The sequence below is a fragment of the Nothobranchius furzeri genome, chromosome 4, assembly GCF_043380555.1.
Source record: "Nothobranchius furzeri strain GRZ-AD chromosome 4, NfurGRZ-RIMD1, whole genome shotgun sequence".
Taxonomy (NCBI): Eukaryota; Metazoa; Chordata; class Actinopteri; order Cyprinodontiformes; family Nothobranchiidae; genus Nothobranchius; species Nothobranchius furzeri.
The window spans coordinates 51824751-51844159 of NC_091744.1; the positions used below are offsets into that span (position 1 = coordinate 51824751).

Sequence of the window (19409 nt, forward strand, 5' to 3'; positions counted from 1 at the left end):
ACCTACATTTTGCACAGTACTGCCCACATGTCCTCCCATCTTCACCTGTTTCAGGAGATCTTTGTTCTGAAACATAGGAATTAAGAATTGGAGTCAACCCAACTCAGAACATCTACCACAGTTGATTAAACACAGTGAAAAAAAGGTGATAAGTCTATCAAATTTCAGATATGAAGCTAAAATGTGATGTGGTTTCAGCTGGGAGGTTGTTCAAACAACATAATTCACTCCGCTATGTCCCAACATAAGATGCTTTTGGTTTTAAACTCTGCCACTACCTTCTTTTCTCCAAATGACACAGGCTGTAGCCTGTAAAACAAACAAATCACATGCTTACCTCAAAAGCACAAGCTGAAAAGCCTTGATGTAACTGAAAGTTTTTCACTCTGTCCTGATGATGAGCAGCGGCACAGGAGCAGCTCTTCATCAGAGAGTACTTTCTTTATTCCCCTGTCCCCTACAGTGTTAATTGGACAGCAGGTCCACAACAGCAGACAGAACTCCCACCACAGGAGCTTTAGTGCAGGGCTACAGGGATGCAGTTAAATCTAAACTGAAGTGACACAGACTGACTGGGCCACGGGGAAGAGAAAATGAGCTTTTCCTGGGAAAAGGGGGGAAACCTTTTGAATAAGCGGACTGACAGGTTGAGCAGTCGGAGGAGATGGAAAACACTTGTTGCCACTCGGAAACAGAGAGAGGTCAGATGGTGGGCTCTGGCAGCTTTGCCAAAGTGGCACCAGGTTTCTGCTTGACATTCTTGTCAAACGTTTGGCAGCAGGATCTCTCACAAGAACCGCAGCAGGAAGCTGACGGTTAATCTAATTTCACCGGCCTCAATCACACCGGTGGCCTCGGGGGGTTGTTTTGCCTTGATAACATGTTGGAGGCTATGTGGACAGAAGCCTTGTGATATGACAAGGTGTACAGCACAGCAAAAGAAATCACCTGTTGATGCTCCTGCATGTCAGACTGTGTTGATACCTCAGAGGAAAAAGTGTTCTCTCCTGAAGCCACTAAAGGCTTGTGGAAGACAGACCCATGTGGAAGACAGACCCATGTGGAAGACAGACCCATGTGGAAGACAGACCCATGTGGAAGACAGCCCCATGTGGAAGACAGCACTATGTGGAAGACAGCCCCATGTGGAAGACAGACCCATGTGGAAGACAGCCCCATGTGGAAGACAGACCCATGTGGAAGACAGCCCCATGTGGAAGACAGACCCATGTGGAAGACAGCACCATGTGGAAGACAGACCCATGTGGAAGACAGCACCATGTGGAAGACAGACCCATGTGGAAGACAGACCCATGTGGAAGACAGACCCATGTGGAAGACAGCCCCATGTGGAAGACAGACCCATGTGGAAGACAGACCCATGTGGAAGTCAGCACCATGTGGAAGACAGACCCATGTGGAAGTCAGCACCATGTGGAAGACAGCCCCATGTGGAAGACAGCCCCATGTGGAAGACAGACCCATGTGGAAGACAGCACCATGTGGAAGACAGACCCATGTGGAAGTCAGCACTATGTGGAAGACAGCCCCATGTGTAAGACAGCACCGTGACATGTCACCTGCAGAGAACAGAAGAACAGTTCTCGTGGCAACTGGAACAGTGAAGATGAAAAGAAGATGCAAAATGTAAGAATGAAGTAAGAATGACATCCTGTGGTCAACTTTGGGTCCTGCAGTTCATTTTCCTAAACAAAGTTTAGCTTGAGATAGTTTCAAAGCCGACTATTTGTTTGTATTTCACGGTTTGTTAGCTCAATGTTAGCCACCGGCCTTCTTCACCCGACATTAAAGTAAAAGTAAAAGATGCCGTGGCTTCTTGGGGGAACAAGACATAACTTCTGGGTCGCTCTTGTTTACCGGCTTCGGTTCTTTAAACAGCTGTGGAAGTTTTTGCCAGCCGACATGAATTACAAACGCTGTAGCATTAGCTCGGTGCAGCCTGCCCACGGGCTCACAACACTAAACAAGACTACGTCCCTCTTTAGACATTTGAAAGGAGAAAAAATGACATCCCCAGTCGGGTGAGTCTGTTTCAGTAAAACCTGTCTCCCAACATGACTGAGGCATTAGCCTGTTTTGTGATTATTTTTGACTGTAGAATTCTTACATATTTATATACGTTTAAACTGCAAAAGCAGAAGAGTCAAACTGAAAAGGGAAGGCCAGAAAAGAACACGTCACAGTGTTCATTTGTGAATGAAGTAATCCTATGCTTCTGTGGTTTTCTCCTGAAAGCAGCATCAGTTGTTAAAGACTTTTTAGTTATCCGTGATGAATCACTCAGAAGTTGCTTTGGGAAAACTTTGTGCCTTTGAGATCAGATTGTGACGCACATTTTTCAAATGACAAAACGTCCTGATGCAGCTTTAGTTTCACAGCAAATAAAAAATGTATTTTTAAAACATTTTAAAATAATGAATCTTATTAAATTCTCTCTCCTGACAGAGTGTGTGGTTTTAAAAAAACAAGGTGCTAAATCATCTGTTCTGCTTTGGTGGGATACTGAGTATTGTTTGAAAACCATCCTTTAAGACTGATGCAAATGTAATCCCATTCATGCCTGAATTAATTGCAAGTTTAGTTATGGCTGCTTCAGACAGGATAGAGGAAGTAATTATTCTGTTGTTGGAAAGGGAAGGAAGAGCATCCCTTTTACGGGCACTGCCGTGTTTTACTGTTAGAACCAGAATCGGGGGTGGGGGTGGGGGTGGGGGGGTCCATCTTTTCTTCCCCTTACCAACATGTTGTCTTCAATCATCAAGTAACAAAAATTGACCAAAAGCAAAACCTGGCAAGAATGATCCGGTGTGAATTCCGTTTGGAATCAAGCAAAATAAATCAATGTATTTACTTAAATGGGAGGGGACTTAAACCTTATACCACAGACAGCCTCAAGGGGTGGTGTGGGGGGGCTTTTTGTTCCAACATCAGCTTCTGGGCTTTAGTTAGATGTCTATCAAATAGTGTGTTTTCAGTTAAATATCCTTGTGGTAAATGGCCTGTATTTGATATAGCGCCTTCTAGAGTCCTGGAACCCCCCAAGGCGCTTTACAACACAATCAGTCATTCACCCATTCACACACACATTCACACACTGGTGGGGACGAGCTACGATGTAGCCACAGCTGCCCTGGGGCGCACTGACAGAGGCGAGTCTGCCGTACACAGGCTCCACCGGTCCCTTCGACCACCACCAGCAGGCAATGTGGGTTAAGTGTCTTGCCCAAGGACACAACGACAGCGACAGACTGAGCGGGGCTCGTACCTGCAACCTTCCGATTACTTGTGCTGCCACAACAACTCCTTCAGTGGCACCTGCTGCTTATGATGGGTTCTGCTAGACACCGTCTGGTGTTACTAAAACCTCAGAACGCTGACAACACCTCTCATCCTTTCCATCTTAATTCCTTGATGTTTTTTATCATTATTATCATGGCATGATAAAATGAAATTAAAATGTTTTAACTAAAGTTTTGCATGGATCTGTTATATTACAGTGACATAATGATTGTGTGATGCTACTGAGTCCGTATGAGTCTTGTTTGAGTTGCCTTTTTTATGTTCATATCATTGTTATTACACGATATACAGCTGTGACAACATCACTGACAGTTGCATCTTAACACTATAAACCCTTATATAATCCTATGAAGATCAATCATTCCACAATATCCTGCTCCATGCATGCTAGCTTGTTTTTAAAATTATTCTGGTGACTAGGTGTTACAAAACTATGCTGTAATGTAGTGAGTGAACATCAGTAAAGTAACAAAACTCGAGCAGATTTGCTGGAGCATACATTAACATCTTTAAAAAAAGAGAAGCCACAACCCGCGTGTCACTCAGTTGTCATAATTGGGTCACATCTGCCCTGAGAGGGAGGGCAGAGGAAGCACATAAACAACGTAATTATGTTTTAGCTGACTTGATGGCGTGCAGTTCCAGCAGACCTGCCAGGGGATGCTTGATAAACACGAATGAGACGTCTGTTGCAGGTTCATTTGATACAGCTCTCCCTGAGCCACTTTGAAATGAGCTGATAGCAGGAATGGATGCAGTCCTTATAATTTATTAAAGCCTCTTATATGTTACATTCTCAACAGGAAGTACATAAAAATCATCCTCCTGCCACTTCACGTGCCGTTTAGTTTTTTTGTGGCAAATACTCCCAAAATAGAAAGTCTTGTTTTTTACAGAGATTGTTAGGCAGGTAATCTAATTACAACAAAGGCAGTACTTGAGGCACAGTGATTTATTGACCTATTGATGCATGTTTGAAGGAAAAGGAGGAGCTTTTACCTTCACAGTTCGATCAGTCATTTTCATTTAGCCTGCTTAATGCTGAATAAAATAACTCAGATTTATGTTAAATTGTTTTGAATTGGAGGAACAATTCCCATTTGCCATACTAGAATTGGGAATTTAAGAATTAATATGCATAACCCATGAGCTCATGAAATCCCAGATTGGCATTTTAATGCTCCCATTATCTGCTGTGGGAGCGACGGCTCCCTTGTACAGCCGATCTTGCTGACTTGTGTGTATCTTCCAGCTCTAAGACTGAGCGAAAGGCTGGAGGGGTAAAAAACAAATCATGAGAAGTGCTTAATTAGTAAATGAAAGATAGTGCTTCAAAAGGCTTTGCTACAGACACTCGAGGTATTACTTAGAGGAAACTAGCACTAATACTTAGCGTGTCATATCTGGATAAACTCGTTGCTGTAGTGAGCAACTTTAGTAGTCATCTGGGATCCAAACTGTTTTTCCATTCAGACCAAGTGAAATGAGCTATTACAAAAGTATGGACTACAACTGTGGTGTTTAACTGCACAATTAAATTCCAATGGTCTGGTATCTATGGAGCAATTAACCTTTGGTAAATCAATTACTACTGAGTAGGTGATGACAAAAGTTAGGTCCTAAAGGAGCCATGTCCTGTTTTAATACACGGTCTTATGTCATATAAAAGATGGAAATGTGGAGCCGCTTTAGTGCTCTATTAGCTTAGCCACGCTGAAACGCCGCCAGCGGGCCTCAGCCTCAGTATTGATTAACTGGCACAGATCCGTCTCACTGACTGGCTGGATGAGAAGGAGACAACAAATGGATGAAAATGGATTCAGCAGAGTGCGGAAAAGTCAGGGTGTCCAATCCGCTGAGAGCTGGTGTAATGAACAGGATACAAGCCAAGTCCCTCAGATGTTCCACACAGAGCCTTCAGCAAGGCGTCACTTCCCACCAGCTGTTCTGTTGGCCATCGAGTGACGTCCTGTTGCAGCGTGTCACATGTTTCCAGGGCAACTCACATCAGCCACTACTTTTAAATCCACACTTCATTGTCTTCTTTTTTTCTTTGGGTGACAAAGAGGTTGATTAAAATTAACATTTCCAACAACATGTTTAGGCCGTGTATCATTTTAATGCCAAATAATTTGCAGTGGGGTGCCTAAGTCTCCGCTCATGGTCAACTCACAATTCAACCTTACCTGGATGTCTTATGTCTTAATTATTCTAGAAGTTGTGCAAATGCAGGGATAGGAGTAGATATTCAGATGGGGTGGGACTGGGTTGGTGCCTTCGGACTGCGTGGGGCTCTGTGATGCTGCTGCTTTGGGCCTTGGCAAGATGGGCTGGGGTCTCCATGCCCTGGGTGGCATTTTGGGATCAGAGGGCCCTATTGGGGCCAGTGGGCGAGCTGGCACCCTGGAGGGCTTAGTCCAACCAGCCATTCCTCCCCATCCCCATACATTTCCCTCCTCCTGCTCCCTCACATCATCACACAAACATGCACATAGGACCTTGGGGGGTGGGCAAGTCAGGTGGTGCGGGTATGGATCCCATTTCCACATTCCTGTGGCAACCTGCCCCCCAATTTTATTTGCACATAAACACTTCCACCAATGACCTTCCACGCAAACACACACTTATGACCTTGGGAGCCATGGAATAAACATCATTAACATGCATTAACACTGTATTGGAGCAGGCGGAGAGAGACTAGGGGGTCTTAGCTTACCTCTGTTGTCGCTTGGCTTGCTGGGGCTGGAGTCTAGGAGGGGTAGCTGGCCATCTGGTTGGAGTCTGGGGTTGTGGGTGGCTTTGCTTGGCATTGAGCGGGGGATCCTGCTCATCATCACCCCAGCAGAAAGGGGCAAACTCTGGGAACCGGTGATGGTTGTACCCTCTGTGCAGCAGTACCCAGACCAGAGTGAATAGGGTGTGTATGGGGAGCATGAGTGGGTGTCTAGCATTCATTTTTGTAAGTCTTAGGTTGCATGTGAGAGCATGAGGGAGGGAGTGTGTGACCGTGTCTGTGTATGACTGTATATGTCAAGTGGGGCCTTGGACTCCTCTCCTCTCCTGGTACTTCTTGTGCTACAACACATCTTCGCCTGCCCTCCCCCTGCCACACCTGGTGTGGAGTGTGGTGCGTTGTTCTGCTTGAGTGTTCGTGGCTCCTGGGCCAGGGGGTTTAAGATTTTTAGTGTCTGTCTGATTGATCCCAGTGGCTGCCTGGTGGGATCTGAGTCCCTGGGCTCTGTTGGGTCCCCGGCAGGGCTGGTCAACCCTGGGTCAGGGCTCGCTGGGATCTGGGCTCTGCCAGCTTGGGGGTAGGAGGCTGCGGGTGAGTCTGTGGGTTTGCCGTTGATATCTCCTGGGACTCTGCCGGCTGCTGGTTGTGGTCCCCCGGACAACCCTCTGCGCCTCTCGAGGTGGGCTGGGGCTTTTCTGATTACAGTCTCCCTGGGGTTCCTGTGCTCTGGGGCAACTCCTGGATCTCTGGGACTTAGAGCTCCCTCCATCTCCTACACAGCTTTGGGGGGCGGATCTGTGCCCCCTCACACTCTCTATTGGACGCTCCTTTAGAGAAACCTTACATAACAAGCATAAACAAGCGTGTGTACACACACAGGTGCTCACATGGTGCTCTCATACGTATGGACTTGGGCACGTTCAACACATGTCTTAAGGCTGTGGTTGGCACTACATGCACTATGATTTATTATCGTGTGATTGTTCAGTTAAACAATGTTGATTTTATATTTCCTCATCAGGTTGATGCAGTGATAGCTTGCTCCTGTTGTGTTGTTGTGTGTCCCTTTCTGCAGGTCTAGAAGCAGACTCTTGTTCATCATTGATTGTTTATTTACTTTGCACCCATTTAAGTCGCTTCACAGCCAGACAGGACATGGGGGAAAAAAAGAATACTTTTTGATGATGGCATTTCCTGATCCAAGTGGGCGATGAAACCATTTCTGAAATTAAAGGGGCATGTTTGTGTGTGTGTGTGTGTGTGTGTGTGTGTGTGTGTGTGCGTGCGTGCGTGTAAGTTCTACTTCTAGAGAATTTAGTGAATACATTTTATTTATATAGAACTTTTCACAGAAATAAAAATCACACAGTGCTTTGCAAAGATCAACAAAAGAAAACGATCATAATTTCAAAACAACAAAATATCATAAACCAAATTAAAAATTAAAGCAGAAAAGGTCAAATATAAAGATGGAGAAAACACTAAAAATGTAGGTAAAAGCTGTTTTATATAAAAGCCCTGAGTGTCAATACAAAGTTCATGAAGTTCTGTAGCAAAAACATCAACTTTCAACGTTTTAGAAAATTTCCAAACTCATACCACTCCATAAGCGGGCTTTCCTCAGAGGTGGAGAGGTATTTGTTTCCAGAGAGCTCTTCCACCCTGAGCGTAGAACCACCAGGACTAACTGTTCATGCTGCACTGTGTAAATACGGTACATTAAGGGCTATTCTAGCATACTTAGTCTCTTGAATGGCTTTGTAAATGATTGCTGATTTGTCATTTTTGTTGTGACTCCAACTATCTGGACGATTCCCAGCCCGTTATACCCCTCATGGACATAGAGCAGCTCGGCCATAAATTTATCACTGGCTATGCCATTACCTTTAGCTTGACGGCCCTGAAGCAACGGCAGTGCAATAATAGAGAATAGATTTTATCCCATATGGAGCTGAGACTTTTGCTTGTGCTTTATTTCCTGCTTCTTGCCTCCAAGATAAAGGTGAAAATAATGAAGTATTATACCTACCTTAATGAAAGGTTTTAAACTGATACCGGTATTGACTCAGAGGCCCCAGGAGCATACCTGTGGATCAGATGCTGTGTCATAGACAAAGATCAAGAATGTTGGGAACTTTCCCTTACTGCCCTACCTGAAGGGAAACCAAATCGAGCGCTGGACTTATGACTCTTATAATTAAATTTTTTTGTTGCAACACAATGATTCTCCAGTGAAATTATGAAGAAGATGATGAAATGTTTTACTTCAAGTCATAACAATCATTCCTCAGGGAAATATGGGGAATGAAAGAATCCTTTGGAATGAGCAAACCTGAGCGGAGAGGGACTTTGGTCCTGTGATCTGGGCTTATTGACCAATGATGATAATGAACATTCATCAATACCCCCCAGACCACGTGTTGGAGTGGGTCTGTCCACATGCATTGTGTGTGAGATGTCGGATGGAGTATAATTTCCTGTGCACCACTAACACTTTGGTGATGATATGAGCTGTTAATGAAAAAATCAGTGGAGCTTGTCAACTGTCATCACACCCATATAAGATGGATGGAACGGTGAGAAAAAGGAACTTAATGAAACACACATTACTCTTGAACAAATGGGATGCGTTTCCTTTGTATCTACACTGGTGAAGAGCCCTATCAACACTCATGTCTATCCAGAATGTTCATGTGAAGCTGTTACAACACCGGTTCCCATTCTGTTTGAAATCAGACTAGTTTAGCTCTAAAGGCAGGGTGATGTCACATTACCGGCTCTGAGACTGTTCCCTAGATTTTCTCTTTTTGTGTTTACCTGTGTTCAATGAGGTCAATAATACTTTACTCATGCAAGTATCAGTGATGTGTTACTCTAATACGACCACAGTGATGAGTAATCTACTGTTTCCAAATCAGTAATCAAATTATAGTGACTTATCCAATTCATTGTGCATTGCTGTTTTGTCAGTTTTCTTGGTGAAAAGTGATATTTGCTTTCTTCTGGTGGTTGGTGAGTGCTGTCATGGCTGCAGCAAGTCACGTTTTCATCTTGTGTAATACACACCAAGCGTTTGGAGGAATCTGGAGATCATCTGGAATTTTAGGTGCAATAAATTTGCTAGTGAATGTTAACATCTCAACATCCGCTCTCTCACTGGGAAAGGTCATCTTATTCACGATCTCATCAAGGACCGTGGAATCGACTTCATGTGCCTTTGCGAATCTTGGCAGCAGCCAGCTGATTTCTCCCAGCTCAACGACGCTACTCCTCCCGGGTTTGTTTACCTCACCAAACCACGCAGTTCTCGCGGAGGAGGTCTCGTGATAATCTATCGCGAGAATTGGAAAGTTTTGCCAGTGTCTGTCTCTGATTTTAATTCCTTTGAGTATTTGGTTTTTAAACTTAATGGACCTACCCCCACTATCATTGGATTAATCTACCGCCCCCCTAAACCTCACAAAGACTTTCTGTCAGAAGTCTCAGTACTGCTCACTCATTTATCTACACTCTCATCTAATATAATAGTGCTTGGAGATTTTAACATACACATGGACAACAGCGATCTTCCCCTTCTCATCCTGCCTGGACAGCCTTGGATTTAATCAGCACATCAACTTTCCAACTCACTCCAAAGGACACTGTCTGGATCTGCTGTGCTGCTCTGGTCTCACCCCTCTTAACGTGCAGCTGATGACCTCCACATCACTGATCACTCTTTTATTTCCTTCAATATTGTAACCCAGCTTTCTTTTACCAAACCAACCCGGCTCATCTCTTTTAGGAATATAAAGGACATCAATATCGACACTTTATCCTCCTATATTGATAATATTCAGCTACCGGACTATCTCTCCTCTCCTGATGACCTGACCTGGCTGCTCTCTACAATGACCAGTTAGCTCACATTTTAAACTCCCTTGCTCCAGTTAAAACCCGTTCTGTTACTTTCTGTCAGTCTGCTCCCTGGTTTTCCCCTCAACTCCAGACGCTGAAAACCAAATCCAGGCAGCTTGAACGCCTCTACAGAAAAACTGGTCTCACCTTTCATAAAGAACTATATAAAAATCATATGACTCAGTATAAGGACTTAATTATACTAACCAAACAACAGTATTACTCCTGTCTTATCAACTCCAATCGAGGCAACACTAGGTCATTGTACTCCATTATCAATAAAATTCACCGGCCATCCGATACTCTGCCCCCGCACGTGCTCTACTGCTACTTGTAATGCCCCTCTTCTGTTCTTCAACGAAAAAATAATAAACATTCACTGTGCAATCAACCAAAGCATCCCCCCTCCTCCTGAACCAACACAGTTATTTTCCAGTTTCCAACTTCCCAGTCATTCTGAGATATCAGATATTATCCACAAGTCAAAGCCTTCTACCTGCCTTCTCGACCCCCTTCCCACGGCCTTGGTTAAATTCTGCCTTCCCTCCCTGCTCCCTCTCGTCTCCGCTCTCATACACGCATCCCTTTCCTCCGGTATTGTTCCCTCTATCTTCAAAACTGCTGCAGTTACTCCAATACTTAAAAAAACCTGGTTCAGATCCTAACATGTTTACTAATCTCCGCCCCATCTCCAACCTACCCTTTGTCTCCAAAGTTTTAGAAAAAATAGTCGCTACCCAGCTCCACACCCATCTGACACTAAACTCTGTCTATGAACCCTTCCAGTCCGGTTTCCGCCCACTTCACAGCACAGAAACAGCCCTCCTCACAATAACTAACGATCTCCTCATTGCTGCTGATTCCGGTCTACTATCCATCCTGGTCCTCCTTGATCTGAGTGCGGCCTTTGACACAATATCTCATTCCATTCTCCTCCACAGGTTATCTTCCATCGACATTGCTAACATCCCACTTCAGTGGTTCCAGTCCTACCTATCAGGTCGCACTCAGTTCATTACTATCAAATCCTCCCACTCACAGTCCTCTTCAGTCTCTTCTGGTGTGCCCCAGGGCTCTGTCCTGGGGCCTTCCTTTTCATTATATACATCCTTCCCCTTGGCAAAATTTTCCGCAGATTCAATATTCATTTTCACTGCTTCGCGGATGACACCCAGCTCTATTTGTCCAGTAAGCAAAATTCTGCACTTCCTCCCTCCTCCCTCATCACCTAGCTGCCTTCAAGAAATAAAATCCTGGTTCAGTTCGAACTTCCTGAAATTAAATACAGACAAAACAGAACTTATTTTGGTTGGTACCAAGAATACCCTCTCAAAATTTGACAGTTTCTCTCTCACTGTTGATAATACTTCAGTTTCCCCCTCTCCCCAAGTCAAGAGTCTGGGTGTCATCCTAGACAGCACACTATCCTTCCAATCTCATATCAATAGCATCACATGGTCAGCTTATTTCCATCTTCGTAACATTAATCGCCTTCGCCCCTCCCTTGATGTCCACTCATAGACTGTACATATACTGGACAATTCGATTCCATAGGCTTCAATAACACGTTATCTGTCCATAATGGGAGGTGTCCACCACCGCCATTTTGACCGTGTCACAGGTTCCGTCCAGCCCAGACAATTCCATAAAAGGGAAGAGAGGAGGCGCTGAGGGTGTGGCTGTAAGGCTGGGCTCGAGTGACGACACCCAGGCGAACTAGCTACGAGCTAACCTGAAGCTAACCCTGGCTAACCCAAAGCTAAAGCGGAGGTGGGAGCCGAGCTAACGGATGTAGCCACCTAGCTTCAACCCAACCGGAGCTAACTGGAACACCCATCGACCTGAACCTTACACGGAGTTTAGGTGGAGGTTTTCTGCGCCTGTTCGTGAGAAGTACCTGTATTAAAAAAGTTTTAAATCGGTAAGTTTATAATTTATTTCCCCGTAATGAATACATTTTGCTTTGAGCAAGTTTTCAGTACAGTTTTTTTCGGCGCTATCACTCCTGAGTCGCACCAGCCATTAAATGTATCATGAAGAAGAGAAAATATATTTAAGTCGTATTTTGGGGGGACATTTTATTATCTTTCTTACAAAATCCGAGACCAAGCGTTTCACATTGCAACACAAGCACCGGTAACCATAACAGAATGAACAGCCAGCAGAGGAGAGGATGGCGGTGTTTCAAACCCTCCCGGCCGGCGTGTAGAGCTCATTCCTGGGCTGGAGCCGGCCCTCAGCACCCCGCCACAGGCTCTAACAGATGCTGGCGGTGTTTCATATATTTCCAAAACGTAATACTTGTTTGTATCTTGTACAGCCAGCTAGCCTTTATTCTGGACTCAGTACAATTTACCAAAAGTAAAGAGACATTATACAGATGAAGTAAGCACAAGATAACTTACTGGAAGACACAGAGTTATCATCAGAACCAGAACAAGAGCCTGATAACAGTCATGTGAAAATAACAGTTAAAAAGTATGTATGTATAATAGAAATAAAAATATATTAGAATTAGTGTAACTCACTGTGATCCAAACAATAAATCAGCCATAGCTGATTAGTAAATATGACATGAGGTTTGGGAGTTTTTAAGTTTCATTCTTTTATTAAATTTTTTTTCCTCCATAGCCATTTGGATCATTGGAGACAGCTGAGTGAGGCGTGGTGCCCAGAGAGCTGCAGAGACAACCTTGGCCTCCCTGACGTCTGTGTCTCCTGGTTCGGTTGGGGCGGACCATCGACATACATACATGTGCCGACACTGTGCCCTGTTTTATAAAATGTAGTGTTAAAAATAAATGTTTTTGCTCAATTACTGGAATTTCTTTGGTTAAGACAAAAGTGAGGAATAATCATTTACAAGTTATTTGTACAACAGGCCCATTTTAAATCCCAACAGTTTCTTAGCAGACAATAGAAATGTGTTCTTTACTAACTTTACTTGGTTTGAAAATCTTACTAAAATAAACTTGAGTGCCGTATTGCAAAACCCAATCATACTTGTTATGTAAACATTAGCTTTGAAGATATTTTTTACAGATATATATTTGTGTGCAACAAAAACCAAACTTAAATAATTTGTCATTCTTTATTGAAAAACAACAAAATACAGGTATACAGAAGTGTGGGAAAATGATAATGTGAAAGTATTGCACTATAAATGAAGTGAGATGAGATGAAGGTGAGATGAAGGTGGACGCCAGCGGGCTGGACGCCGGACGAGGAAACCTGGAGACGGATCGCTCAGACAGGAAGGGAAGAGCTTCCTCTTACCTTGATGGAATTAAAGTTAGCCGTCGTCTGAACGCCCAACCGTACGGTCTGAGGTCAAAGGTCACAGGAAACACACACCAGTCAGCAGTCATACAGATGCATAAAGATAACTGTAGCCATGGCAACCAGCTGACATGTCCCCACTTTCACCAGCACCTGGTGCCTGCCGGGTCACCTGAATTCCTGTGTGATGTCAGCACGGTCGGCCGTGACTGCTGCCATCAGAGGTGACCTCTGATCAGCTGAATGAACTCACCTTCCAGGGTGACGCCGTGTTAAGAGTCGGCTTCATCCTGTAAACAAACAAACAAACAAATGAGTGGTAACAAAAACACCACGTCTGGTTCTGGTTGAGGCGGAGGACAACATGCACCTTTCCAGGAGCAGAACCCAGATGTTCTTGTTGCTACAAACAGAGACGAGCAGAGTTAACAAACCAGGAAGTGAGAGGGACCAGCTGCTGCAGACAGGTGACGCTCACCTGAGCCTGAACCATAGGAGCCTCCTCAGCCATCAGACCTTCTGACTCCAGTTCAGATGCCACCTTGTTGATGTCCCTCAGGCGGGACTCGTTGGCCTTCAGGTCCTGCAGGACAAAAGCACCTGCTGATTATCTTGTTGCTGTCGGGTTAACAGGTCTGGTGTTAGAACGTGGTGGATAAGAATGTTCTGACGGGCCGAGGGCTCTGAACTCACCCTGCAGGACTGGGCCTGCTCCTTCAGGGCCTGGATGCTGCTGCCATAAGCCGACAGGTCCGACATCAGGGCCTCGTGCTTCTTCAGGAGAGCCTGTGGAGCAGAACATCAGAACCTTCAGCTCGTCTGACACAAGTGGAGCTTTCTCGCAGCGATGGTCCAATCGGATCCGCCACTGTAAAACAAACCCTGCTCAGTTCACCGCAGACGTAGCTCTGCGGGTGTTTAGTGGAAAAGCGTGAGCCTTCTGCCGGCTGCCACGTGTCATGGCTGCTCTGCAGCGGGAACACACATCACAGCTTGTAAACCGTTTGAAATAAGAGCGCCGGGAACACGTTTGTCATCACTTCCTGTGCGAGGCCAGCACTTCTACCCCTAACCCATGAGACGCTCAAACGAGCAACGATGTCTGGTAGACAACCGAAGGAAATGACAAATACAGAAACACTAATTATGAAGGACTGGAAAGAGAGCAAAGAAAAGCGATTGGAGTTTCTCAGGAAGGGACTTCCATACCTCGGCCAAGTCCTCGTCTTTCCCTTAGTCTGGACTTCCAACGATGGGCTCCTTCTCCCTCATCCAGGACTCGGCCTCATTAGCATCCGCAAAGTACTGCTGGGCCTGCAGAGAGTCCTCCAGGTCCTGCCTCCTCTGGGACGCCTTGGCCTTTAGCGTGTCCCAACGTCCATGAAGCTCTGACAGCTTAGTCTTCACCTCCTCACCAGCGAAGTGACCTGGACCCAAAAAAAGTGAGCCAGAACCTGCAGACACCTCAGAAACATGTCAGGACCAGACCTGCTCTACCTTCCTCCACCATGGTCTCTCCTTTCTGGGTGACAGCCTTGATGCGAGGTTCATGACCTGTGATCTCAGCCTGCAGAGCCTGGTGCTTCTTCAACAGGTTCTGGACACCAATCAGGTCCTTCCCTGAGGACACATGTTAGAGTTCAGCATTATGCAGTAGACAGACCAGTTTAACCCAGGGGTTTCTTTCTTCTACAATCTGCTCTTTAACTGTATTATTTCCTGCTATTTCAGCTGTTAACTTTATTTTTTCTCCAAGTGTTTTTCTCCCCAGAAGAAGCTACAACGATGTTCTGCTGAGCTGTGGTGGCCTCATGGAGGGGGCCATCGGCTAGCACACTGCTGCTAACCACTTAAACATTCTCCCTCTCCTGATAGTAACATTTTACTTTCTTTGATGTTGGATGTGCTAATACTAGTTTACCCGTTTAATTATAGATTCACTAGGATAAATACAATAAAGTTTATCTCTTGCCAAATAGAATATTTACTGTGGCGAGCCCGTGAAGAGGTGTAGGAGAATGCGACAAATTTGTCTGTTAAAAAGTCTGTTATGTACAAAAAACACAATATCATCACACTATTTTGGACCGATACATGACGGTCAGGTCCAGCTTGGGGAGAAAATATGACACGTCTTTCAGGATGGACTTCATCTTTGGTAGCTGGCGAAGCCGGGAAAAGCAGGATCTAACCACCTGGCTAATGTGGGAGTCCATCCGCATCTCTGGGTCCAAAACCACCCCCAGGTTAGTGATGGTTGGCTTCACTAAGCTGCAAAAACAGGGTTGCAGGACAGGACTAACTGCAGTGGGAAAGGGAGGAACAAATATTCCAGTTATAAATATTAAATATTTGAACAAATAAATATTTGTTAAAAGGAAGAAACTGATGATGACTTTAAGATTAGAGGAATGTTCTAGAACGGGTCTGGAACCAACGATGGCCCTTTGTATCAAATTTGGATTAAAAAAATAGCTCATGATTTTATTTATGGATGGAATAAAAATACAGGTTGTAAGCATCTTCTCAGTATCTTCATGTTGCACGACTTTCCACAGCAGAAGGACACAAAAACTGCCAGAATTATGATTAGAAAGATTTACGTTTTAATCTCAGGATCCCAAATTTTCCCAGAATCTTCACATTATTCTATGAATTCAGAGAAAATATACATTTTTCAGAGGTCTCGCTCCCCTGTTGTGGATATTTCTCAAAATTCAACCATTTTTTCTTTTTAAAAGCTTTAGTAAGAGTTTGGACTCTAAACAAGTTTTACTTTGCAGACTGCTTGTCTAAACCTTCATCAGATCTGCTCATAATAAAACATTTGGGTTCTATTTAATGCCCAGGAAGATGCTCTTCCTGGGCATTAAGTTATCAAAAACAGATAAAAGTATTTTTTACCATAATTTTAACTGCTATCAGCTGATAAAAATAATAAAAAACAGCCTGATCATTAAAGGGGTGTAAGTGAAACCGCGCGGATCACACAAACCATCATGCTGTCTATATGACTTTGAAAATATATAGTTTAATTACAGTTTGAGTTATTTGACATCTGTATAATGTTTATTATTTTGTTTTTTTCCCCTAAATGCCTAACGTTTTAGTTTTACATGAATATTAGTCATTCATCACAATAGATAAAGTTACACATTTTAAATTTTAATAGGGGAAGACTGCAGGAGGGAGCGGTAAAATACAGAAATCCCCAGCAAAAACAAGAAACTTTACGAGTCTGATGAAACCCGCTGGAGTTCCTTCAGCAGGCCTGGTGGCAGCTACAACGGCCCAGTGGCTGTGCTTGGTCAATGTTATCGAGCTCAGTCCGGCTCGGCCGTGAACGAGCCGAGGCGACATCCTGCTCTGCTTAAGAAGAAGTGTTATTTTCCGCTTCAGAAGAAGCGTCCGTGTTTTACGCTTTCTCAGAGACATGTCACGTTGCTAAGTTGTTAGCGCCGCGCGCTAACACGTCAATAGTGCAGCGTAGCCTGCTGGAGGTTTTAAGGGTTCAGATGAAAACACCCTACCACTCAGGCTGCTTACACATCGATATTAAGTTGTCGCTGTTGCGCTCACGCCGTAATACAGTATTAGATGCGGTTAAAGTCAGACATGAAAAACTCCACGAGCGGTCAGACCGCGCAGCAGCTAGGCGCAGCAAGTAGGCGCCGGATCGGTCAGGCTGCCCGGCCTGACCGCTGGGGATTACCGGATGGAAGAATGGACACAGAAGTCTCCCTCTTAGCGCTCCGTCATATTTCAACCCATTTTTATCTTAAATGCACTGGGTTTTACCCTATTACCCATCTAAATATGCCCTATTAATTATTTTACCGTATTTTACATTTAAATTTCATGGTTAAACAGTACCAGCTACATGTTAAACTGATAGTTAGCTAGCTACTTCGGTAAACTCAGCTAGTTTAAAGGTGGCAGTGACATAAAATACGAATATAGATTTTAACTTACCGAAAAAAATGAAGTGGAGACTCCTTGGACGCTCTATTAGTGCAATTAATACCACTGCAAGTCATTTTGTCCAACAATTGCACCAATAATATCCAAAGAAGAATACACAAACACAGAGACTCAAAATGCCGGAGCAGTTTCCAAGCCAGACCGAGGCTGTACTGAGGCCTTTCCACGGAGCTAGCTCTGTGGTCACGTGGGTCTGAGGCGGCGGTCACGTGTGTCGGATGCTCATTAATTATACAGAATTTTAGGCTTTCAATACACTTAAACAGAAGAGTTAGAAAAAAATTCACCCCCCTCAGAGTTGTCATGAGTATAAACTAGATAGTTTAGACAAAAAACATGTTTTGGCAGCAGGCTGTAAACATGTTTATTTCTGCTGTGAAATCGGCATTTTTAACATGGGAGTCAATGAGGATTTGCTCGCTTCTGGCACCAGCCCCCAGCGGATGAGGGTGGAACTGCAATTTTTCTTACTTCCGGGATGGGACCTTTTTCTGAGCGGCATTGTGGGGGCTTGTGTCCACTCTACTTCTATTCTTGTCCTTAGTCTGGTTGCATCACGTATCGATTATTGCAACTCTCTTCTCTCAGGCCTCCCTCAGAAAACCCTCCGTAAGCTCCAGTTGGTTCAGAATGCAGCAGCACGCATCGTCACTAAAACTCCCATCTCTCATCACATCACCCCCATCCTCAAACAACTTCACTGGCTACCAGTGCACACCAGGATTAACTACAAGATTCTCCTTCTCACCTTCAAGGCCATCCATAACCTCGCCCCTCACTACCTCACAGATCTCGTTCACATCGCCACCTCGTCCCGTTCCCTCAGGTCCTCCTCCTCCATTCATTTCTCTGTGCCCTCCTTCCGTCTCAGCACCATGGGGAGTAGAGCCTTCAGCTGCACCGCTCCCAAACTCTTGAACTCCCTTCCCCCTCTCATCAAGAACATTAACTCATTCACAGAATTCAAAAAACAACTCAAAACTCACCTCTGCAAAACCACATATCAGCTTTGAATTTTAGAGTGCCTTGTTTACTGATGTATGTTTACTTACTGAATGATTTGTGTTTTTATTCTGTACAGTGTCCTTGAGTGACCAGAAAGGCGCTTTAAAAAAAAAAAGTATTATTATTAACGTGAGGACTCTGGTGAAATTAGGACAACAACATGTATACAGGTGTGTGAACATTGTGCAAATGTTGCAGATAATTTGCTCTTTTCACTTGACCAAATGTGCAGTTCAACTTTAAGATTAGCATATTTCCTGTAAACTCCTTGTTTTAAACTACGTAGTTGTGAAAAAAGCCACGTGACAGAAATATGCTAAAGCACATCCAGTTGTGCATGGAGTTTGCTTCTCAGAAGCTCCAGGAGCATAACTGTATATCAGATGCTTGACGTGTTATTTCAGTTGTAATGGAAAACCACCTGAACCATGTAGAGTAGAGTATAATCGAGCAGCGCTGAGAGGAAACCACCATAAGTCACAACCAAAGCTGTATCATATTTCTCTCACTTTGTGACTCAGAAACTAAACCGAGAAGCATGTGGAATGGTTCCAGATGAATGTTAAAAGTCAAGGCCCCGCCACATTCACGACCCTTTGGTAACTTCCTGTTTGTCACCAGCAGTTGCAGTCAGACACCAGTCAAACCCAACCTTTCACTAATATTCAGATTTTTTATTTACTTTATGGTCAGCTGCAGGATTTATGTTTAGCACCAGCATGTTGCTGTTGAGCATGTTTATAAATATACTTAATATTAAAAGCAGTGCCAGGCTGAGAGGTGTGAATTAGCCTATTTTGATAAGATTATGTACTCTCAACTTGTTTCTGCCCAGAACAATATATGTTTTTAAACCATCATGTAACGTGTCATCACACAACATCATTTTTTGCACAAGGCTCTTACAGATGCTTGAGATGATTGTTTGATTTTGTTTGTGGACAGGATGGATGATGTCCAGCAGCTGGAGCCTGACCCATGATATCTTCACAGGCTCACTTTTTGCCCTTTGCATGAGTTTATCATTCTGATAACGAGACTCTGGAAGATAATCCAGAGCCAATGGTCCCAGATGAAATGGAGAATTTCTCCAGCGAATGCTTGAATATTTCAAACATTTGGTGGCTGGTGGGTGGCTTGGGGAGTAGCCATCACGGGATGATGGGTGTACTTGTTAAAGGTTGCACAGAGC

At 44.2% G+C, this 19409-nt stretch overlaps 2 protein-coding genes across 6 annotated transcripts in view; one reads left to right on the forward strand and one right to left on the reverse strand.

Moving 5' to 3' along the window:
* LOC107388342 (mgat4 family member C) overlaps positions 1–19409 on the forward strand; it is a 281748-nt gene that overhangs the window by 197556 nt on the left and 64783 nt on the right. The window lies entirely within an intron of this gene.
* On the reverse strand, positions 13030–17474 carry LOC107388343 (spectrin alpha chain, non-erythrocytic 1-like). Of its 3 annotated transcripts, none has more exons than XM_070550250.1 (7): positions 17204–17474; positions 14729–14851; positions 14441–14658; positions 13925–14017; positions 13710–13814; positions 13485–13634; positions 13030–13276 (listed from the first exon to the last, which is right to left on the reverse strand). In XM_070550250.1, the coding sequence occupies exons 4-7, from the start codon at positions 13988–13990 to the stop codon at positions 13199–13201; spliced, it is 399 nt and encodes a 132-aa protein (XP_070406351.1). In that variant the 5' UTR covers positions 13991–14017; positions 14441–14658; positions 14729–14851; positions 17204–17474; the 3' UTR covers positions 13030–13198. The 3 variants fall into 3 exon arrangements, with proteins under 3 accessions (XP_070406351.1, XP_070406352.1, XP_054588715.1); XM_070550251.1 differs by lacking the exon at positions 17204–17474 and adding an exon at positions 15427–16324; XM_054732740.2 differs by lacking the exon at positions 17204–17474 and having other exon boundaries at positions 14729–16324.

Bases quoted from the DNA above. Each gene is read 5' to 3' on its own strand.
- LOC107388343 (XM_070550250.1), bottom strand. From the start codon at position 13,990: ATGTCGGACCTGTCGGCTTATGGCAGCAGCATCCAGGCCCTGAAGGAG. The intron at 13,815-13,924 runs GTGAGTTCAGAG...TTTGTCCTGCAG, and splicing joins AGCAGGCCCAGTCCTGCAGG to GACCTGAAGGCCAACGAGTC. The intron at 13,277-13,484 runs GTGAGTTCATTC...CTTTGACCTCAG, and splicing joins ACACGGCGTCACCCTGGAAG to ACCGTACGGTTGGGCGTTCA.